General features: G+C 43.0%; 1 protein-coding gene across 2 annotated transcripts; it reads left to right on the top strand.

Annotated features, from left to right (window-relative positions):
* The first annotated feature begins 5,762 nt into the window (after positions 1-5,762).
* aqp9b (aquaporin 9b) lies at positions 5,763-22,977 on the top strand. 2 transcript variants are annotated; one of them, XM_049031406.1, is made up of 7 exons: positions 5,763-5,938; positions 7,163-7,289; positions 10,208-10,345; positions 11,180-11,298; positions 12,703-12,920; positions 14,650-14,802; positions 16,500-22,977. In XM_049031406.1, exons 1-7 carry the CDS (start codon positions 5,837-5,839, stop codon positions 16,552-16,554), a joined length of 912 nt encoding a protein of 303 aa, XP_048887363.1. In that variant the 5' UTR covers positions 5,763-5,836; the 3' UTR covers positions 16,555-22,977. The 2 variants fall into 2 exon arrangements, with proteins under 2 accessions (XP_048887363.1, XP_048887364.1); XM_049031407.1 differs by lacking the exon at positions 16,500-22,977 and having other exon boundaries at positions 14,650-16,248.
* Positions 22,978-24,314: the final 1,337 nt, after the last annotated feature.

The following is a 24,314-nucleotide window of genomic DNA, read 5'->3' on the forward strand; positions in this document are numbered from 1 at the left end:
TGGGTAGTGAGCAGGGCCGTCCTCCCGATATAATTAAAATCGAACATTTACATAAAGCACCCTGGGCGATCTGGAGGAAAAAGAGACACCCCCCACCCGCCTCCACATGCAAGCACACATATATACGCACACCCCTCTTTTAAGGGGGGGGCAGAGAAACTTTCTTCGCTTCACGCTCCTAAAAGATTCCCCCAGACATGAAGGTGTTTATCATTTAGTGTGTTTATTTACTCAATACATCAATCAGGAGTTTGGCGAAAACGTGAAAAGCTAGGAGGTGTCGGAATTGGTGCTTAAGTGGCGAACACGATGGTTTTACGCATTGTAATTACAGGAGAATTAACACCTGAGTGAGAGCAGAGATCCGTCTGAAAGTCCGTTTAATCAAAGCAGCGTGTCGAGCAGCGCCGAGCTCACGGATCCCACTAAGATGATAAAGCCGAAGGACCCCGTTCTTGCAGGGAGCTGCAGCATATTTCACCGGTCTCACATTTGTTTACATTTGTATTTCAAAGCGTGTTCTCAGATCAGTTAGGTTTACAGTATTTGCCAATAAATAGTTGATTTATTTAGTATTAAAAATATAAATTAACTGCTGAATTAGATAATCGAGAATAGATTTATTTTTATGTGAATTCCAAATAACATTTTCCACTTCATTCTCAAGTCAAAGACAAAAGGATATCGGGGAATTTACTCACTCTGTCAGATTTTTTTAAATGTTCCGAAGGCTTGTCTTAGGCAGATTGCAAGTGTCACTTTTCCAAGTGTGAATTTTCTTTGGCTGAGGTCCGTTTGCCACGCATTTCCCTTACTTGGCTGTTACAACATTCACAGATGGACTCAGGATGTTGTTGAAGTGTTGCCATCAGGGGATCACAAGTTATTTCTGTCTCTTGATTGTGAGAAACCATCAGTCGGCAGTGTTGTGCCCTAGTTAACGTTTACCTTCGACTTTTCAGTAAACATTGGGATCCTCTAGGACCGCAAGTGACTGTTAGTAGCCAGTCTCGATCTGGGGGGATTACACAGAAAATCACGCGTTATCTTTCCAGTTTACATGGGTTTACATTAAGCGATACACAAACTTATCTTCTTAGGACTGTCAATCGAATCGTTTAAGTATAAATTTATCATCGGCTTATTATAGCGGCTTACCCTCGGGGTTATTTGATGTCTCTGTAGCGTCACAGCAAAGTTATACTTTAGATATTATCAATTTCATATTTTTTGCAATTATTTTGCAGCTTGCTTCTTCTCGATATTTAAAATCTAATTACTGGTACACGAATACTAAATATAGCCAGACCATGACATACAATAAGCCATGATCCAAGCTAAAGATGTATTTTCCAGGGTTATGATTTTTTAAAGCCTCACTGGAGTGTTTTTCGTCCATCACCACAGTCTTTTTTTCTTCACAGCATGGGTGACTCTCTAAAGTGCCTGCTTCACATCAAAGACGACAATTTACTGAAAAGGTGACACTGATTAATGCCACCAAAACATTTCCTTTTTTTCACCTGTAGCTCCTCCTTTTCACAGCCTCCAGCCGAGTGTCTGATGAAACAGGCGTCATAGTCTAGCTGTTATTATTTCTGTTCGCATAACGCCCTCTATCGGCGAAGCGCAAATTCACGCTGAATTTTATCAATACGATAACAGTCAGTATTAGGTTAAACCAGTGGTTCTCAAAGTCGGTCCTCGGGACCCACTGCCCTGCATGTTTTCCAGCTACTGCTAGGCCTAAAGTAATAGATTTTTATAGCTGACTTATTACTAGACCTATAGGAATGTGAAGGTATTGTCTTCAAAAGAACACAATAGATAAGTGTAGTTCAACATATGCGTCTTTAAAACGTGTTCATGTCCGGCCGCCAATCTTAAGTGACTAGTGTGCGATAAATCGTGTATGTCAGTAGCAGGGATCAACACCATTTCTATTTCTGACAGACCTTTTGATCAAAATGCAGTTTTTACTGTTAATGGAATTCACTAATGTAGCGTACATGGTTATTTTTCCTCAGTCGAAACATCTTGTCACGGACACACGTGTCTTGCTATGGACATGTCTGTCAGTGTACGGACAGGTTGACTGTCCCCGGTTTGCATTACACAAAATGAGTGTGATTTTGGCATCCAGTTGTGTCGACCCCGTCGACGTACAAATAGTGCCACCATCATTGCCGGTCAATAGGAACGATGAGAAAGTCACAAATAACGTAGTAAATCGTCACTGACGCCTAACAGCTTACCTTGTGAAATGTTATTTGCATTTGCAGTTTGCTGACTAGGTTTCTGAAGGTATGAATCATCATCAAGCCTTTGGATTTTCTTAGTTTCCTTGTCTGCTAAGGATTGAGAATAAGTACAATGAAGCAGAGTAATAAACTTAAATACCAGAATTAGGCCTAAGTACCCATTAACCAATGTTAATATAGTCGTATTTCAACAGTGCATGATATCTACAGGCACGTTTATCCAAAGCAACGTACGTTTTGGGGGAAGCAGCGTCGGATGATCCCGGGAGCCATCTGGAATTAGGTGTCCTCCAATCACACAATAACTTACAGGCGCTGCAGAATAACCTAAATTAACCGTACATGTACCGCACTCTTAGGCTGTCAAGGAAAATTATGTTTAAATTATATTCATGTTGGTGCAGAACTATAATTTTATGTCTGTCAAAGTGTGTCAGCTTAACTATACTTCAAAACCTCTGCTAAAATCACCCCAGTCTTTGAAGCTACGATGAAATTCAACAATGATTTTTTCTATTGACCATTAGCTTATCATGTTCGCCTAATCGACACCTCACTGTATAGTCAATGACGTGTTTTGTAACTAATAAAATGTATTAATTGAGCGAGCTAGTGGGGAAATTGAACAAATACATGAAATGGGTGGGGTGCCCCTGTGGAGGGCTTTGGGAACCGATTTGGTGTTGATCTAGCCATCCAGCAAAATATCAGTGACTTTTGGCAGATCAGAAGATATTCCTGATAGTTTTAAGCGTGTTACTCTTCGTTTGCATATGGTCTAAAGTTAAATAGTGTTTTTGTTCTGAACAAACATACACTTGCTAATAGCTTTACATATTTCCTGCCTAAGACCTTTGTACAATACTGTAGCTTTCTGCAAATACATTAAATTGGTTTTGAATTAAATAAATGGTAATATACTTGCTGTCATTTTAGTAGACGGGTAGTATATGTTTCACAAGAGAAAGCGTGTAAGAATTTTAAAACAAAGTGCACTTCATCCAGTAGAGGGCAGTCGTTAGCTAAGATCCCCAAACGCGTACGTCCCCTTCTGTGATCCAGCTATTCCACTGGGGATGGGAGATGACGCTTATTTCCTTTTAGATCCCTTTTGATCCAAACAAGGTTGGTATCTCCGATACGGATCCCGATGTTATAGTCTTTTGTTTGGATAAAATGGGAGATAGTGCTGGGAGAAACACAGCGTAGTAATTTAAATACACTGCCCGGGCAAAAAGTAGTCGCTATTTGAAATTATATCAGCCAATGACTTAAGAGCCAATGACTGGATCATTATTACAGCTCAGTAACGTTATGCAGCAATAAAGTGAAGTCAGCTGAGTAACTGAATCTACTGAATGGCCAGGTTACACCTCCATCCATCGTCAGTGGATGTTTCTCTTCCCCGTTGGCACGGGCATATTCCAGGACAAGGATGCCAAGATTGATTGCGTTTGAATTGTCAAAGAGTGCTTCAGGGAGCGTGAGGAATCATTTTCAGGCATGATTTGTTCACCACAGACCCTAACTTCACTGAAAGTCATTGGGACGGGCTGAAAGGGGGTTTACGGAGTATTTCAACTCACTAGTCAATACAGGATCTCGGTGAGAAATTAATGTAGATCTGGATGAAAACAAAGGGTGAGATGTTGCATACGCTTGTGCAAACAATGCCATGACAAATGTGCGCCGTAATCAAAGCTGAAGACGGTATTTGCAACAAATATTGCGATATTTATAAAACAAGAAAGATCGATCCAAATCAAACTAGCCGAACAGAACTCAGATGCCAGTTGAGTGTCAAATAAGTTGGTGGCGTTGCTGTGAATCGCGCAAACAGATGCAAAGCAGTGTCAACAATTTTCTTTTGCTGTCGTTCACTTTTTGCCTTATCACTCATTTTTGTTAAATTTCAAACAACTATATCCCACTGTCTACGACTGAGTCCGACATTGAGGATTAAAATTATCGTGAATCGCCCGGTGATCGACGAGCTTCTGCAAAAGCACAGCCAGCATTAACCGCATGTATAGTCAAGGCAAAACAAATCTCTGGACTATGTTACACTTCATCAAAAGCTTTGAAGACAGATATACCACATTTTTCTTAGCATTTTAAGAATATCACCAGGAAAACAACCAATGTTCATTAGCCCATTAATAACATCAACGATACTATTTTCCTGGCAACAGTTTTTTGTGGACTTCAAACTTATCTTAACAATAGGCCTAAAAGCGCATTTTCAACCGCCCGCATATATTGGCATTACTTGAAATGAAGCCATTTTACTATATCTCTTTCATTTCACATGGATTTATATTTAAAGGCCAATGGGTATCCCACGAGACTGGCATAATAACTAGCCAACTATGTTTGTTAAAAAATGGTACTACAGTCTCGGACTCTAGGTCAGATCGTATTTCATGTTACTGACCTGAAGCTAATGTTGCTAAACAAGGTGATGATAAACTACTGGGTTGTGGTATGTTTTGTTTTCAGTGTTCAGTGGATGCGGCTCGGATTGAATGGTACGGGGCAGCCGCGTGTACTGGAGGATAAGCGCGTGCCCCCGTTTCAGTTTAAACCGCAGAAAAACGTGCGGTATATTTCAGTGAAGTCGAGAAATCAATATTTATCGATATTGGTATTTAAGCGTTTGAATCGATTCTCAGTGTTAAACATTCTGATCGAAGGAGTAGATATTTCAGTAGGCCCATCCATCCGCATGTCCCTGTTTTCCACCATGTGAACTGAAATAATAGCATTGTGAGCATATTTCGGCTAAATGAAATGAGTGTAAACCGCTTTTAGTGATCATGGCTATAGCGATAAACCGCTTATATGGATCAAAAAGCTTGGGACAGAATCATTCCTCTACACTATAATTCCCTTATAGTAATCAAGTAGTCGGCTTCCATTGTTCATTTTGGGTGCCGTTGAACATGACGTCATATGGAAAAAATTAAAACTATGGTAAGAAGAAAAAAATATGCTACAATGATCATCTACATACAGTGATCAGTTTCACTCCGACAGGCGCGATCACTATATGCGGTATACACTATTAAAATATTGTGATAATTTAATGCCTGTTCCTTACTGCTTGCGTTGCTAGTGGCCAAGACAACATGTAGGTCAGCACTTCACGAACGAAATAAATTAAAGGTGAGAAGAACTGCCACTGCTTTTGTTTGGTGTATTTAGGCAATCGTGAACCACAGCGTGTAAATGTCTCACTTATTAATCCGACTACAAGGGCCTTCCATTCACATTTTCCACAAATCAAGTAAGTCCATAGATTACATTCTTTTAGAGGTGGAAAAATGGGTAATGAAAAAACTGAAATTGGACAATGGAAAACGTGTCTTGAAATGGCACACTGATGTCATTAAGCAGAATAATGCAATTAACAATTTGAATGCAAGCGACGAGCCGGGATAAGTAGAGTGAGATAAATAACCGATTAAGGGAGAGCAGCGTGACACGGGGTTATATGTCAGGCGGAGGGTGATCGGTGCGCATTGGCCGTCACCGCCAGTCCTGATAGCAGCGCAGCATCTTCCAGCCGCTAACACATGGAGACGGAGCGCAAAAGGAAAATGAAGGAGTGCTGCGTGGTGCATAACCGCATCTTCAGGGAGTTTCTGGCCGAATTTCTCGGAACATTTATATTAATTGTAAGTACCCCGAACTCATACATTTCTGCGGTATTGTCACGCTACTGCTACTGTTTTACGTCAGGATTACGCTCAGGAGAACTAGGTATTTTCGCGTTGCCAGCAGGTGTTTTGAACATTTACTAAACTTTCATTCTGACCACAAAATAAAATATTTGGGAAAATTCTGATGACCGATCGTTTCCTATGTTCTATTCACTTTTTGATCGTTCCTCGTTGTCACGAAACGCGGACGCTTCTTTTAGTGAGTAGAGAGACATTTAACAGGTTTAAAGTGGTTAAGTTCAGAATCAGAATCAGAATCAGAATGGACTTTATTGCCAAATGTTGAGCAGGTTTACAACATCAGGAAATTGCTGCGGTGTTCAGTGCAATATTATACAATACAGAGGGAGACAGTCGGTTAGATAAATAAATAAACTCAAGTGCAATATTATGGGCAGTACTTAAATAAACATAGAGTAAAAAAAAAGTTCCTTTGCTGAGCAGATTGATATAAGTTCGGCTTCATTTCAACTGATTTGCAAACTAGTTACATGTAGGTTATTTTCTGAGAAATATGTTTATTGATTTTTCCAGACCACATCCCACTCATACAGGATTACATACAAAAACAGTTTTTTAAAAAAAGTTTTTAAAAGTATTTAGACTACATTAAATACACTGAACTGTATTATGACACTTTTCTTTATTTATATTAAAGTCACGGGCCAGAGAATTTCTGAATTTATATATTGAAATGGTACCGAAGTGCTTTTTGTGTAGTTTCCAAAAATTTCACTCAATTTCTAGCAAGTGATACTGAGCATTTTGATATCTATATGCAGTTTTAAACAAAATGCTCATAAATGACACGTGCCCCTTCGTCCGTGAGGGTGGTTTATATGTCCCGCAGCAGACCTAACCATGCACTGTAAAGTGATAAGCAGAGGTTGTATGTTGCCGAAGACACTGAGCCACCTTTGCCACTTTGTTTAGGTTACAATGTGGATCTATCTTCCTTATGCATATTTAGCCAAGTCGATGATCTGGTTCTTTCTGGTTCTTCTCCATCACTGTCGCTATACAAGGTGGCTTGGAATGGTTGATATAAAAGCTTCCGAAGTTAGATATGACGCTCTGGCATGAGATCGGGTATCATGACGTGAATTGCCGGTAGCGAAATGCAGCTCCTGCGGCTCTCCTGATTCCGTTCTGCCCCACCTCCCCCCCTCCTTGTCACAGCTGTTCGGCTGCGGCTCCGTGGCACAGACGGTGTTGAGCCGCGGTGCCCTGGGAGAGCCGCTCACCATCCACATCGGCTTCACTCTGGGAGTGATGATGGCGGTCTACGTGGCTGGAGGAGTGTCAGGTGACAGTCGCACCGTTGTTACATACATGGATCCGAGGGATCAGTCACTGCATAGACGCGGTTTTATTGTTGTGTAGGTGCACCACACTGCACTCTAACTGTAAAAAGAAAAACAGCCCAGTATAGTTTGGCGCCAAAATACCTGCTTTCCGATGTTGCGTCACACATGCATTAGCACAGAACCTGCTCACCTAGAATGACATAATTTTACAAAAAAATATATATATTAGAGAAAATCACAGCAGGATGGATCAATACCATAAATCAGACATACAGAATAGTAACATGAAGATTCTGTTGTTCACTGCTGTTGTGCCTTAGAGTCTGAAACCTGAATTGTTCCAGTGATACAATGCCCTTAGGTCAAACCTTGCGGGTTCCATAGATAAAAGCAACACCATTCGGCAAGAAGAAAACGCATGTTGATAGTTTGTAGGTTTGGCTGTATACATATGACTGGACACCAGGTGAACAGAAATTCGTTACATTTAAGGAAAGACTTCAGGCTGAAAGTGAATGTTTGCTGAGCGGGAACACTTTCATTTTGAAGGGTGGAGGGAAATGAGGGAGGAATTCTCTACAATAGCAGGAGGGAAGCTTGTTATTTACCTTCCAGGTATAAATAAGTCTTTGTGCTTATGTACAGGGACTCAAAGTTCATATTTCTGCTGCTTGTAGGATTAGGGTTAAACTCATCAGTTTGTTCAGATCTTTACCCGATGGTGTCTCGGCATTCATGCATCATCCATATTTTGGGGAGGAAATACAGCATGTTCTTGATTCCTCTTCTGCAGTCTGAATGAAACGCCTGAAAGCTGAATGCTACTCCTGTCGTTAGCGCTTTAGGAGAACCGCAAAGTAAACAATTGTGAAAGCGCTGACATCTCTTGCACGACGTAACAGAAAGCTGCTTGGTTCATAACGATATCTTTCACGTGGGAGTTCCCTAATTTCCTGTGAGGCTGTCATGACATCATGTACGGCGGCTTTGGCTACAGCAGGGGTGAAAGGGAAAGGATCCGTTTTTGGTCCGTGTCTTTCTGAGTAAAATAGGTCTGTGTCGCTTTAAGAGGCTTTCGAGAGCCTGAAGTGCTCATTCCAGGCAGGCAGGGTTGTCTTAGCTGGCAGTAGGATTTTCTCTGGACAGCGAAAGGATGAGGAACGAGGGTCGCGGTGGGGGGGCAGAGACCGTGGAACCCATTAGGGCCATATCTGATGACGCTCCTGATTCTCAAGCCTTTCTTAGCAGCAAGTGAAGATTTATAAAGAACAGAGGCCGGATTTACAGGCTCAAGAGATAGTTGATTATGACCACTGGATACTGGATCTCTGCAGAGAGAGACCTTCATGCTGTGTTAACAGTAGAGAAGGAAGCACTGGGAAACCCTTGCACATATTATGGGCGATTCAGTGCTGCTGTGCAGGTGGGAGGGGGCAAAGTGTAACAACAGATCAGATTGCATGTTTGTTATGGAGGCTTTGCATGGCTCGATTAAATACGCTGAGGACTTAATGCTGGTCTACGTCAGGCACAGAAGACTGGCGATACTGACGAGAGTCCAGTATTAGTCCTAATGGATGCTAATGTCAGACCAGACTACTTGCGCAGACATTAACAGAAAATACTGTTATTTGTCGTCTTTCTGTCTCTGCAGGGACACAGAAACGTGTTTCTCGTGTTGCGACAGGGCTGTGTAACCAGGCTTTGGGTAGAAACGTGTAGAAAGCTGAAGGTGCTACGTAACCCATGATTATAAATTCATGAGAACAAGCGTGGGCTCCAGCTTTTGGAATGGGGGAAGCTGCATGAGTAGAGGCAGGGCTCCCCCACCCCCCAAAAAAATCACACTTTTCCCCGGCAGCAAAAGGGGGGGCACACAGTTAGCCCAGCCTGCACATAAACAGGTCAATAGGAATAAATATTACATCCTACATACAAACAAAAATAAATCACTATTTCATCATGTCCCTGTAACCCTCATTACAGCCTTTAGGAAACCTGATCTATTTTTATCTTGATAATTTATGCAAATTGACAGGACATATTAATGCAGGCTACAGGTGAGATGATGCTTAACCCAAAGCAGCTCACACTTTCACTCATTTATGCTTTTTTAATATTACTGCATTCCCTTAATTATTTTAATTAGTAGCTAATAATACGACCAAATAACAGGACGACCTCAGTACTTGACCAAAAAAAAAAACACTGACATGTAATATAAAATGTCAGAATGCCATCTTAGCATATAGCCTTAGTTAGCTGTATGTGTTATTGTGTCACTGACAATGACGTGTAAGAGCTGAATTTCAGGCCGTGCCTGGAGCAGATTGGGTTTGATTAGTGGACACACCATTTACTTGTTTAGTTAATACTCCCAACCAAGGGAACTTCAAACCTCATTAATGTAATGAGTTCAGGTCTAACACCTTGCCTAAGGGTACAACAGCAGGGCCTCCGTTCCCAGTCACAGGTCTGTCTTCTGAGGCATTTTCCTCTTAAAATGCTGCTGGCAGATGTGCACAGACGGGTCACATCACCCAATAGTGTCATTTTGTTTCCCAGAATGGGTTATGGATTACAGGCAGGCCTGTGCCACATGTCCTAGCCACGCCAGGCCTGAAAAGGTCACGCCTCAGCCCTGGGGTGCCGAACAAAAGGGCAGGGTGCCCGGCCAATCGTGTCCACCGCTCTCGTGTGACAGCATGCAGATCCATCGTCAGTCCGCCTCAGGGTGTGGCCCCATCGATGGGCCGACACCGAACAAAACAGGATATGAACAGGGCTGCCTGCAGCCAGCCGGAAACCCCTCTGCTTCTCAGCACTATGGCAGACATGCACACACAAGAAGCGTCAAATTTCAATGGGCAGCGATGTATCAGAGGTGACATTAAAGCCACCCGCCCCCCCCCCACAGGTGCCCACATTAACCCTGCCGTGTCCCTGGCTATGGTCGTCCTGGGACGGCTGAAACTGGTGAAGTTCCCCATCTATGTCATCGCACAGTTCCTGGGGGCCTTCGCCGGCGCGGCTGCTGTCTTCGGCTTGTACTACGGTGAGCGTATCCTAAATTTAGACTCGGAAAGTCTTAGGGTTTAAGGGGCCATTTTTACCGCCAGATTTACACGCCTTCCTGCTGTGACCTAAAATGGACTCTGTGGTCTTCATATTCTTCTGCACTTACAAAAAAAGAGATTTGCGTCTATTTTTATTCCCAGGACTTAAAACATGAACAATGGAAATATCCCTCTGACAGAATTTACTCTGCCACAATCATAATTTTCATTCAGAATTATCCATTTAAAATTGATGCAGCATAACGGCAAGTATAATTTATAAATGCAATTTTAATTTAAATTAAATTTCTTTTCACACTAAACAATCTGAACATTTACAGAAAAATCTGCAATTGGCCATACTGAGCGATGAAATGAACTCAAAATACATCTTATTGATTAATTTTAGAATGACTAATGTATTTAAGGTCAAAGCACTATCCCCACACGGTAACATGTTCGTTTCAGATCAGCCATTAGTATCACGTTGGTGATCTGCCTAATTGCAGATATAGTCACTAGCAAATGGTCCAACATGGGAAATGTTTTTGGCTGCCTGTCCCTTATACTCCCGGCCAAGGGCAAATCTGAAGGACAATGCATTGATCACGAACTGGCTTTGTCCAAAAGTAGCCCCTTTGGGACGAAGAGTAAAGAAAGCATGAGATCAACACCACGATGCCTGGCTCCTGGTCTGAACCCCAGAAGCATACAGATCTTCTCAAAGACTTTTTGAGAAGGTCAAGTTAGAGCTATCAGAAGAAGAAGTCTGTTACGCAGGCTGTTAAACGGGGTAATGATCAGTTCTGAAACTGCACACCTCATTCTCCTAGATGCCTTCATGGACTTCACGAGTGGAATACTGTCAGTGACTGGCATCAACGCCACAGCACACATCTTTGCCTCCTACCCTTCTAGGCACCTCTCTATAATCAACGGATTCATTGACCAGGTGAGTGATCCGAACTGCCATTCAATGAGGCAGAACCTTGCACCTTGCATTACGCCATTTGGCTACGTATCAGTGTTTCACCGTCCGTCTGATCATGCGATTAAAACGGGAGAGGCACCGTGTGTGTGTGTGTGTGTGTGTGTGTGTGTGTGTGTGTGTGTGTGTGTGTGCAGGCTACAGAATTCAACCTGAGGAATCATTAACTTCTTTTTTAAAGATAACTCTGTTAGTTGTTCATTCTAACACCGTTACAATAATTTACAGCATTTTACTGAGTAAACTGCACAATAAACAGGTGTCATGCAACACCCTAAGGCAGAACCCTAAAAGCAATGTAAATATTATCCAGGCCCTCACACCTCACCACCATCTGAACGCTCAGTGCTCCCACAGCACTAAATTAGAGCAGAGAGGAACATCCATTTTGGCCCATCCCACATAAACAAAACTGCTTCTCGCCAGAGGAAATTAGCAATGTCCACGCTGGGAAGATTAACGCCACCATATAAGGCAGGATCCCCTTGGCATTCAAAGCAAAGGTTTGGGTTACAAAGAGCATCCTTTACTGATGTTGCTGGACACACGGAGGTCAGTGGATAAAAGCATCCCTGGTCATGTAGTGCTGGGGTCTATTGGACTGGATGCCTTTCACAGTTATGGGCGATTTAATGGCCTTTTGTTTGTTGTTTTTGGTCACTGCTTACAGCACTGATCTGAGATCAGCAAGGCGGCCATTCTGATTCAATAAACAGATTGCTCTTCCAGCATGTGGTTAATGCTGCAGACTTTGAGCAATTTGAATTGATCGCCCTCCTTCCTGAAAGCCAATCTATTAATTACCCCGTTCGTCTATGTCCTATGGTGTCACATTGCCTGACGTCTCTAATGAGCTATGATGCATGGAAAATGGACATCTTTGCTTGTAGAGGCCTGCTAGATGCATTGGGTTCTTTTTTCCAATTTAGCTATAAATCTGGTACTGATTAAAACATGCTAATGTATAAAACATGCAAGACCCCAGATCCTGAAGACCAGGACAGAGCACAGTGGGTCAAAATAATTTGTCTTTGTGTTGGATACAGTGCGTAGGTAACAAAGGCAAGCCTTGTTGCAACTAGAAAGCCAATGAAATAATTCCAGTGTGACAGGGGTTCAAATCCCACCAGCGTGGAGTCGTTTTCTCTGGGTAATAAGTAGTGTCATGGTAGTGAACATCAAGCTGAAGGTTTCCGTTTCATATCCCAGCTGTGGCTCTGCCTTAAGCAAGGTACTCAAACCAAATAGATCTAGCAGTATAAAGTCATAAAAATCATAAGTGTCTTTGGATAAAAAGGAAAATATTCATGGAGTTTAGCTTTGAGGATGACGGTACTGCTGCAGCAGACTCCATCTCTCCTTGCCCAGGTGTTTGGGACGGGCGTCTTGGTCTTGTGCATCCTGGCCATCATGGACGGCAAGAACATCGGTGCACCTAGAGGAATGGAGCCCTTGGTCATCGGCTTGATCATCATGGGGATCGCCGTGTCCATGGGCTTGAACTGTGGCTATCCCCTGAACCCTGCCCGCGACTTGGGTCCCAGGGTCTTCACGGCACTGGCTGGGTGGGGCATGGAGGTGTTCAGGTAACCAATCACCGCCCTCTTTCTCTCTGACAGCCGTTCAAACCTTTTCTTGAAGCCAGTACCCCTAATATAACTGGCTCATTACAATGTTCACCTTTTTTAAAATGCGCACAGAATACTTCACTCCAAAATCAAAATACTGGCTGTAAAGAGATCCCTAGGAGGGACAGTCATCTTCTTCGGTATCCCTGAATACTCTGTGACCCTGAGTTAGACACAGCTTCCCTACATTTTAGCCAAATGTTTAACAGTCTTCAAAGGAAGCTTGACCTCTTGGACAGTCAATGGCTGTGTGGTCTTTCTAACACGAGAGGAAAAAACAGAATGTTCATATAGTTAGACGCAATGCCCATAGCTAATACAGGGCTAATGGAATAGATATAGACCAAACCAAACCCTCCCTAATGGAATCATCTTGCTCTCTCAGGCTGGGCAACAGGAAGTGATTAAGGGAGAATTAGGTTTTTAACAAGAAGCCTTATGACATGTACAACCAAGCCCCCGTTTTGATATCTCTGAAGCAAACAGCACGGAATGTAAGCAGGAACATTCTGCTTACGTACAGAAGCCTGATAACTCTGTTTGGATCACTTACTCTCTTATCCAAAACAAAGTCCTGATCCCCCACTAGACTTGTCATTTAGAACATTCATTGACCCTCTTTGATGTCAGCTGGTCAAAGGTCATAGCTAACATGTTCCCAAGACAGCGGTCATGGTCAGCATGGGAGCTGCTCACGCGCATTTACTTGTTGGTTAAAGACTGACAGACAAACATTATGCAACCGATCAAATGGCCTCTCCAGTACCCAGCAGGCTTTGCTCAGGTCAGCCAGGGGGAACTCGATTCCCGTCCTTGTCTCCAATGTGGCTGAAGAGTCTGACAACAAACAGACGCAGAAATGTATCCCGTTTAGCACTTAGACTGTGAGCGGAGGTGTTACAGGTTTCACCTTTTCCAGTCCAGTGTATTTTTAACATTAACAGGCTTCCCAGCGCAATTTCTCTGAAGCGTTTAATAATGATTAACAAGTACGGCATCATAGAAAGGAATAACAATTCTTAGTATTACGTAAGGGTGAAAATCAGATGTGGGGAGTCACCTATTGGTGTAGAAAATAAATGTCTTTAAATCTTTAAATTCAAAGCTAGAATCTCACAGTTAGAGATCATTGGATCAACCATGCACCTGTCAACTGAGAGAAATAGTCCTGGAAGGGCAGTAGACCGCTGGCTCTTAAGCCTTCACTGTCGGGACCCTATGGACATGTGGTCACCTTGGACTCCTTTCAACAGATTAGAACTCAGTCCACCTGCCCTCATAATCCTGCCTGGTACCTTAATAACTGTAGTCAACCTGCAACAGTGTTTGTTTTTGCTCAGGCCAAACCTCCCTGCCACATCCCCCCATGCCGAGTAAAAAGCGCCTGGGTGATGTCACTTCAAACAGTGTCTGATCCTGTTTCCTTAGCAGTAATGCCTGTATCAAGAGCGAGTTGAGCACAGTGCATGTCTGCGAGTCTCAAGAAAAACACTAATTTCTGTTCAGTATTATTACGATGAAGAATTAGATTTAGATAAATAACAGGCAAAGAAAGAGATTGTCCAAAGGAGAGGAATGTACAGCAGCCAACAAGGTGCCCAGAAAGGCTGGAATGACCTACTGAAATACCTTAACATCTGCAGGCGGACAGATGGCTCACTTGCTTGTGGCCTCCTTGTCCCCATAGCACCGCAGATTATTGGTGGTGGATCCCAGTGGCGGGACCACTCGTCGGGGGTGTGGTGGGCGGGACGATCTACTTCCTCTTCATTGAGCTGCACCATGAGAGTGAGCCCGAGAAGGAACAGGAGGAAGAGGAAAGCAGCAGCGTCCAGGACAAGTATGAGATGATCGCCGTTAGCTGAAGGAGGAACGGCGCCCATTGGGGTTCTCGCTCCTGACCTCCAGCGCCAAGAGACGGAATCCCCTAAGAACCGGGACTGTCTCTTTTACTTGTTCATTCACATGAAGGTAGCCCTCAGAAGAGCCATCAAGGACAAAGCCCCACCGAAGAGTGTGGGGATCATCCCTCCCTTTCACACACATGTCCCTAATCCAACTGCACTCTTAGGTACATACGTAGGTACAGCTGTACATGTGTATTTGTACTGCAATCCTACAATGACATACCAGACAACCACACGTCTTGTCACATGGCCTCCAGTACACTAATAAAGGTCATGGCTAATGACTATAAATGATGCTTGTATACAACTACCAGGGCGATTGTTAAACTGATGAGAATAGAGGTCTAGTATCACCGAAATCCAAGTTCCTGATGAGTCTTTAAGTATCAGCGCAGCTGTCAGGCTAGTTTGACTATACAAAGAAGCGTGCGTGCAGGTTTTTAATAAGAGATGTTACCTCAGAGACAGAGGTATTTTTAGATGCTCCTGCTCCATCTTCAGAACATGCATATTTTACAACTGTGTGGATGATCATCCATCATCATGCATGTTTCTAAGACTCATTTTGCTTAATGTTGAATATTTTTTAGCACGCAAAGTACAGACTTACAAAAGCTGACTGCTGTTGTCCATTGTCAAGCCCTTTCCTTTGTCGTGTTCTGGCCCGTTTTGAAGGTGCTGTGCCCTGTACTTCACAGTGTCAAACCGTTTTTATTGCATTATTTGTAAATATAAAGAAAAAAAAGAAAAAAAGCAGTAAGAAGGACTGTGTGTTTCTTTTGCCAGTTTTGATAGCGGAGAATTTACATTTAGGAGACTCTGCTTTCCGCTGCCGAAGCTCCGATGTCCGAGCTGCAAACACTGCAATGCAGTGCAGAAAAACAGGCAAGATTACTGGTGCGACAGATTAAACTCTAGCATGAATTTTGGCAAATCCCTTCCCCCCAGGGCCGTTGTCAGATAGCTGGTTTGTATATGGCCTAATTAAATTATCTAAGGGAGATGTGACTTTGTGTAATTAGCATAAACAGAGGAGGTTCTTGTCAATTCCCTTTCCACTAACCCTCAATTCAAGCTGTGAACTTTAAAAATGCATAACTGACAAACACGGACAGTATCCTTAATGGACAGTATATCTTTAAAGAAAGGTTGCGTTTATGTTTGCTGGTTTTGCTAAGTGCTAAGACTGCGCTTTGGGTTACTTCATATTACTGCGCAAAACTACATTTTTACTTGTACCAGATACACTGCTTTCATGGATGTACACAGTAAAAGATATGCATTATTCAGTTTTGGCATTAAAATAATAAAATTAAATCAAATGGAAGTAGCAATGGTAACTCTGACAGAAATAAAATGTTTAAAAGTTTTGTTTTAAATCTTCCGGCAATATTAGCGTGCACATTTTAATTTACATTTATAAAGTCAAGACTTCTTTTTCAGTGTCCGTGACAGATTCGGACATGCGCCTTCACGCCAGCTACACAAAAAGTTTAGTGCCGTGGCAGACGTGAAAATTTGACCACAGGTCCATGTTCAGTCAACCATCACTCAGCCAACTATGACAATGGGAATTAACTCCCAACACCTTAGGAGGGTGCAGTCAGCAACGCTGTGCAATGATTCGCAGGATTCACTGGCTGGAATGCACGGGTCCATGCAGTTTACCCAGGGCTGCAGGCTGACAGGCAGTAATCTGGTGATCTGGTGCAGCCGCGCAGGCCTCCTCCAGCTGTACGCGTGACCCCCGCATTCCCAAGGCACAAGCCAGATGCTGGAGAAAAGGCGGCATAGTGGTCAAGCCCAGGATAAGGTGGGTCACCACATGCATGGACTCCCCTCACACGCTGGTACGCGATGCCGTTCAGATGAATGAGGACACTACGTTCACAGTGCCTCACACACAGAGCCTCACACACAGAGCCTCAGAACAGCCGAGTCTCACGCACATGAGCGAACAATGTCAACTCAATCATTCCCAGCAAAGTTGCTTAGATTTGCATATATTTAAACACATATTTAGGCAAAGCTTTAATATACAGTTGATGTTTAATACCCAGAGGAAGGCAAAGCAATGGCATTCACATTTTAATCAGTCTGATGAAAACTTGTTTTGCCAACACGCAAAATATGTCCATTGATCACAACCACTTGGTTCCTAGTTTTATTTCAAGATGGATGAATGGATAATTTCAGATTGTGAAATGATTTTATAGCAACAGGTCGTCTCTTCCCACAGTACGTACATCACCTGTTCATTACAAACGGACATAATGCCCCCCAGGGAAGAGCCTTGTTTGAAGACGACCAGGGATTTCTGCTTGGGATGATAATTGGTTAGAACGTACAGAAAGTGTGAACTGTGGAATGTTATGCAATGCTGTAACGGGCACCTTATTTTACTCCGGTAAACTACCTCCATCCACAACGGAACAGCTAATCGCAGGATGGCCTTTCAGCGTCATTTTGATTTTCATAAAATAACCCCGATTAGTGCTGATTAAAACCGAACCATCTGTGGACATCGAGCTAGAAAGTACAAGTAAATGTGCATGTAGACAAGCCTTAGCAGAGAGGCTCTGCCCAGGGAGTTATGCTAACATGCATGCTAACATACACAATAAAGGAAATTAGGAATAGCCAGGAATTACAGGCACGCCTCAAGCTAACCAAGGACCCCTCCACACGCTCGCCATTAAATGCTTAATTAGGGACTTTAACCAGCATCAAAATTTCATTCTCATGTCCTTATGAGCTCTTTAGTACAGCTTAGGGCAGGAAAGCTAGAATGTTGGCTGGCTAGAATGTTAGCGGACGTGTACAAAGACAGGTGAAGATTTGAGGTTTAATCTTTTACATATAAATGTTTGTTTTTCCCTGTGATACGGGAAATTACTGAAAAAGACTGAAAATGCTATCAGGCAACTGGGGGCCAACAGCAGTGTGAATGACTCAGTCAAACAAACAGAAACGAAATTGCAACCATATTGCCTAGATAAACAGGTACTTGTCCAAAAAGGCTGTATGAAGATGTGATTCACAAATATATCTCGTTCCCTCATTCTGGGAAAAGCCACTTGTAGGTCACTCCACACACTCCACACACTTATTCTGGCAGGAGAGTTAATGAACCCAGTCAAAATAATGACCTTAGGACCTTGACACAATAATGAAATGTAGTTTAAATTCAGCTAAATCAAAACTCCACCCGAGAGTTAAGCCCCAGAACCTGGTTGTCTTCCAGGATCTTTTCCCTAAATTGTCAGCCTCAAGGAAGTCCCCCCTCAACCCCCAAATGTTCCCAGCAAGCACCTTATTCAAATCAAGGCACAGACATTCTATTTCCCGAAAAAAAATATCTTAAATAACCTATTGAAGAAGTGTGACGTACGAATGAACAACTAAACAAAACGAACAAAAAATATTCTTTATTTCCCATTTGCGAATTGGAAATGCTTCTGTTCAGCAATCCCATCTTGCTCTCCATAGCTTGGGGGTCACAGCGCAGGGCCAGCTAACATGCAACGCCCCTGGAGCCTGGGGTTAAGGGCCTCACTCAAGGGCCCGCGGACATGTGACTGTTCTGCACAGAGACTTAGCCCACTGAGCAACTCACTGCTACCAGGTATTCATTTACATGTTCTCCCAGAGGATCACGGAAACCATCACAGCTGGAACAATCATGATTGGGAATTGAGCGCATATTGTACCAATGACATGCAAGAAGATTGGTCTACTAACTTGGGGGGTTTGAGGAGATGAAAGCATCGACTATGTAGGCTCCAAGGGAGAAGTCAACGTTGTATAGCAATCAATGGCTCAATGAGTTTGTCGCTATATCAGGCAAATCTAAAGCAAGTCTCTCTGCTGTGCAGCTATCAAAGGAAGCCAGATTCAATTCAACCTTAGAACCCAAAAATAAAACACTAAAATCACATTTAGTCAACCACCTGGATCGCAGGGCACATCTAAGGGGATACATCAGGTCATGTGAGACGTTTAATTCAGGTCCACGTTAAATCTGAGATCGATCTCCTGAACCTCACCTAAGCAGCACTAAACTGTTCCAACAAGCCATTTAAAGGCATTCAACCGAACCGAACCAGAATATAAACTTTCACGCAAATGGACATAAATCTATTACAATAACTGAGGACATTAAAATGTAATCTTTTCTGCTTGATTTCGGTAACGGATCATGATAAATGTGGCACATAGGGCGGAATGATTACTTTGCGGATATTCGGCTATTTTACAGGACAGGGGTGGCTTCATTCTGGCGAAAAACAGGATTAATGGGAGGGAAGGAGGCATGACAGCTGAGCGGTGAAGAGGCCCCGACTGAATTCAAGACCCTCCCAGCAGCACAGGCGAGGCCTTAAGGCTCACAGTCAAAGGGATTCCCATCGGTGGAAAAGCATAAAATGCTGAAAGAACCTTAAAGTCACTGATCGATTATCACGCAGACTCTCAGTTCATTTCCCCACTGCTGTCTGCCAGCCCCAGGATACAGCATCACCTCGTGAAAACAATTTTCATTTCTGTGTAATAACAAAACAGTGGGGCTCTCTTTTCCTGCCACAGTGACAGGATTCTTTGACAGATCTCCTCGGGAAATGAGAACAAATACAGAGAACAAACAAACAGATTAGATGAAACAGAATAGATTTATATCTCTATGCCCAGAGGAGCTGCTTACGGCTCCATAGCGACAAGAGAAATTATTCTTAGCGATATACCAGGCAAAACTGTGACCTTATAAAGTATTCCCACACTCGAAAAAATGTGACAGGACTCAAAAATGTTAACACTGAATAGAGTGAGAATAACTGCTGCACTAATTTTGTGCTTTAAAGAAAAGTTGCATCCATTTAGCACTTTAAAGAACGCAATTAACAAAGCTACTATAAAAACCGTACAGCTCATTTAAAGCTATTTAAAACTGGCATACGGCTGAACATCAGTAAGATTAGTTCGGAGTTGTTCATTTATAAATATTTCCGTAAAAATTTCCACACACAACGTGAAAGCACTCTAACCAGACTGCCAGAATCCCTACAGAGGTCAGCTCAATACTAAGTCTAAATGGTTCTGTCCAATGTTTAAAACACACTGGTTAGCAGGCCCATGGCACTAATTGATTCATTCCAGGCAGCAGATGTTTCTCTAAAGCACTAGATCAATTCCACTTACTAGGTATTGGGTGTAAACACCCCATCCATTACAACACATACAGTCAAACTTGCAGATCCTTTATATATCAAGCCTACCGTCACAATCCAGCAAGTTACAGTCTTCATCTACACTATAACAACGTTAAATAATTTCAAATATAAAATAAGGCAACCATTCTTCTTAAGTCAGGTCAGCTCAAAAATATAATCGATGTGCGTGCACGAAGAGACGGTTATTAAAAAGTTCTGTCCGTCTGCCTTCTTAAAAGCCCCACTTGGATAATGACAAAAACACAGCCGTATCAAACAAAAGGATTATGATCTCCCTGGTGGTGCACCAATCAAATGGTGACGTGTCTTACATACTACGGCAGAGGTCAGGGTAACACTGAGACTCCAAAGAGCTCCCCCTGGTGGCTAAGGGTGTCAGGCCTCCTCCAACGGTATGCTATGTCATACTCAGTAGGGCGCTGCTGCCTGTCTGGTGAGAAGCAGCAGGTGGTAAGTTACAGTGCTCTTTTCATACACAGCGGCTAATCCATCCTTTGAACAGTTTATGATGCTGTCTACTCTCTCTACATGTGTACGCGATTTACTCTCAACCAGAACAGGCTCCTAAGATACAGGTCAACAATCAACTTGAAAGAGCTTCTATATTTTTATGCGGAGTTAATGTCAACTAAGCTGCAAATCAAGTCAAAGGTTGCAGCGAGGGCATCGCTCAGGCAATCTCCTCCCCACTGATGGTGTGTCGCCAGTCATTCGATATCCAATCCATCACAGCCTGAGCTCATCCAAGCCTCTCGCCACATATTGCACTGGGAGCGAGGGAGAGATCCAGGAGCATGTAGATTCCCACTGGTCAGTCTTATGACATTCAATTTACTCTTGTGTTAATGGCGGCTGGTTTTAAAGACAGCATGCATTAGAAGGCTAGTAAAACACTTGACGAATCGAAACTCTTCCTCCTACGTGTGTCAGTGGAGAAAGACGTCATTTAGGACCATCCCGACCCTGAGTGGTATGGTGACAGAACCATGGCTGGGGTGGTTCATGCTACACATTAGTGGCAATGAGGAAAGTTCATGCTATAAACAAAGAAATGCATGAGAATAGGAGGGGCTTTTAAAATTCACAATATGCAACATAACGAAATACTAGTGATTGTACTGCCCTACGTGTCATGGTGAGAGTGGTGTTTAAGGAACAGAAAAACAAGACTTTGTTCAACCGTGGTGGCAAGATCCGGAAACTCACATAGCATCCTGCAAGCCCGTGACCACGCACTCGAACTCCGGGGCAATTGCATGAGTATGTGCTTGACACACACAAACACACACACACAGTGTCACAATACACGTCACTGATCACACCCGACACAGACGAGGACCTGACGGGAGCAGCCAGTCAAATGAGGGCAGCTTCTGATCATCATGTTCCACAGCAGCAGGAGGGCAGCGTGGGAGAGAAAAGCAGAAGCTGCTGTGAGTTTGGCACTGCAGGGGTGATGTGAGCGTGTGCACAGGGTGGAGGCTGGAAAGGGAGACCAGCTGGAATGTGCAGCTATGCAGGTAGTTACCCATGGAAGGTGGAGGGTTTCTCTCTCCAAATGGTATCGGTGTATAACAGGACACTAGTGTTAATCCACTCATAGAATGCAGCAATTTTATTGTGGGAAGGTGGTGGCGCAGGAGGTAGTGCTGCTGTTTGGCAACCAGAGGGTTACAGGTTTGAGCCCTGGTTCCTCCTGACCCCATCAGGGTCCTTGAGCAAGACACTGAACCCCAAATTGCCCCCGGTGAGCAGGTTGGCACCTCGCATGGCAGCCTCCGCCACTGGTGTGTTGATGGGTGAATGTGAGGCATGAATCGTAAAGCGCTTTGAGTGTTCGTAAGAGTAGAAAAGCACTATATAAATGCAGTCTATTTTCCATCCATGGGTCACAACCCAAATTTGGGTCGTGTCAGATCCTAAAAGGGTCGTGAGGCAGAGGAAATTTATGCATTTGAATTACCTGCAAGCTCTTTGGTCTGCAAATACTTAGTAAAAAACTAGTGACTACCCAACCAATCCAAGAAGTAAAATCACAGATGCTTAATTTAAAATTTGCTGGCACATCCAATCAGATTTCTGCAGTTAGCATTGATTGGCATAAAGTGTAGAGTGCATTGCATGCTCGATCATAGCGTTAATTCAAACCTATACTTGATATAAGGTTGCTACTGAGCTTGCGTGGTAAAAATAGGCTCCTGACCCCCCCCCGACCCAGTAGGATAAGCGGGTTGGAAAATGGATGGATGGAAGCTGCATCACTGAGGACTGTGATGTGTGTATCCAACAACCCCCAAGCCCTAGACAGAGAGGAAACATTACAGGTGCCTGAGGAACTTTCAGAAGTAAAACGGGCAACTGAGTTCATGTAAATAAAAACGATGGAACACAAACTTACACATTTGTGTGCCGTCATCCTACGACAGAGCTGACTAAAGATGGCACCTTCAAATTATACAATACATACACAAACATGCATGTTTAAAATAAACTGTATTGGTTAGAATAGTCGGCAGTGTGTCAAGTCTTCAATAAGCATATTACCAGAAAATATGGATTGGAACTGTATTTTGTAGAGGACAAGTGGGTAGAGAATGGATGAATGGATGGATGGAATAAAAATAAAATGTTAATCTTTACATAATCCATAAGATTTTTTATTTAGCATTTTGCCCCCCCCAGTGTTGAATGTCTTCAACTGCAACCAATCGATTTTTCTTTTTAAACGGAGGTACATCCCTTGAAACCTATTTAAAAACACCCAATTCAAAGTACTACAAAACCAAGCAATTAATCAAGTTACACTGCAACTAATATTACTGCACTGTCTTTCCACACTCTATTGCGCCAGGTTTGAGTATCAGCACATTCACATCACTGCACGCAGTGCACTGAATACGGTCGATATGACAAAGGCCCACTTAACTTGACCTGACACCGTTCAGGCCTCATTTCCCAGCTGTTCCACTAGCAAACAGCCTCCTTCCACTGTGCGGTTCACACTGAATCCTTATACTTCAGTGGAGGATCACATTGTAAAAGTCACCCTATGGATAAGCCTCCCATGCCACACTTGGCCAATCCCATCTTCCATTTCCCCGTCCTGGTCTCTTTATCGTTCTCTCTCACCATCTCTGAGTCACCAAGCTGAGACCAAAACAAACCATGTGCAGGAGAATGGAAAGCCTTTCCAGGCACATTTAGCTTTGGGAAGGACGCGGGTCTTAGGGCAGGAACCAGAAACATCCAATTTATGAGGAGCCGGCCAGGAACAGCGGGAGAGCCTGGCGGTGGCTGGCTGTAAACTCCACAAGGATGAGGTCCAGTACTGCTGCTGAAGCTCAGAAACATCTCAGAACCACAGATTAAAGATGGGATTTTCCTCACTCCTCCAATACTGCATACCCTTTCACTGAATCCAGCATGGATAAGGTGACGACCAGGAATATACCAGCATCGGTAACTCGCGAAAAAAAATTACAAAGCATTTACAAATGACAAAGAGTTTATAAAATGCAGAGTATCTGAAGAAATCCATCAAAAGAATTCAACCTTTGAAGCAAACCAATTTAAATTCAGAAGCAGGGCTGTAAACACTAGGGGTACCAAGGTAAAGAAAGGGAGATCTGACTGCAAATACACACACATTATCAACATCCAGTTCTCACTAATAGGACTGATTTTAACCTGACAATTCAGACACACACTCATATCATTCCATATTACCATTTCTTGACCATCATTTAGGCGTACAAAAATTCCTAAGAACCGCGCAGGAGGGGCAAAAATGCCTCTCATCCAAAATAGGCTGTTAAATAACTTTTTGCAAATGAACACAAAACTTTGTTAAACATTTACATTTTGGAAAACCACTACAAAAATGGTTGCAGATTAACCACTTAGCGACATTACATCCAATTTCCAGGAGTAATAGAATAAGAGAACAGTTGTACGTTATTCATTAATGGAGAAAGTAGTTCACACATATGCAATTGAGAGCAGGTTTTGGGGTCAGAGAGCAGGTCAGCCAGCTTCTAGGACCCCTGGAGCAGTGGGGGTTACTGCTCAAGGTCCAATTGTGATATAGGATTCAAATCAAAGATCTTTCAGGCAAGAAGCCTTAACTGATTGAGCTACGCTCAGTCCCACTGGTGTGGAACAGCGCAGCCCATGGAACCATCAGCTGCATTAAGAAAAACTTAAACTACTTACAAAAATCA

Source organism: Brienomyrus brachyistius, chromosome 11 (assembly GCF_023856365.1).
Source record: "Brienomyrus brachyistius isolate T26 chromosome 11, BBRACH_0.4, whole genome shotgun sequence".
Taxonomy (NCBI): domain Eukaryota; kingdom Metazoa; phylum Chordata; class Actinopteri; order Osteoglossiformes; family Mormyridae; genus Brienomyrus; species Brienomyrus brachyistius.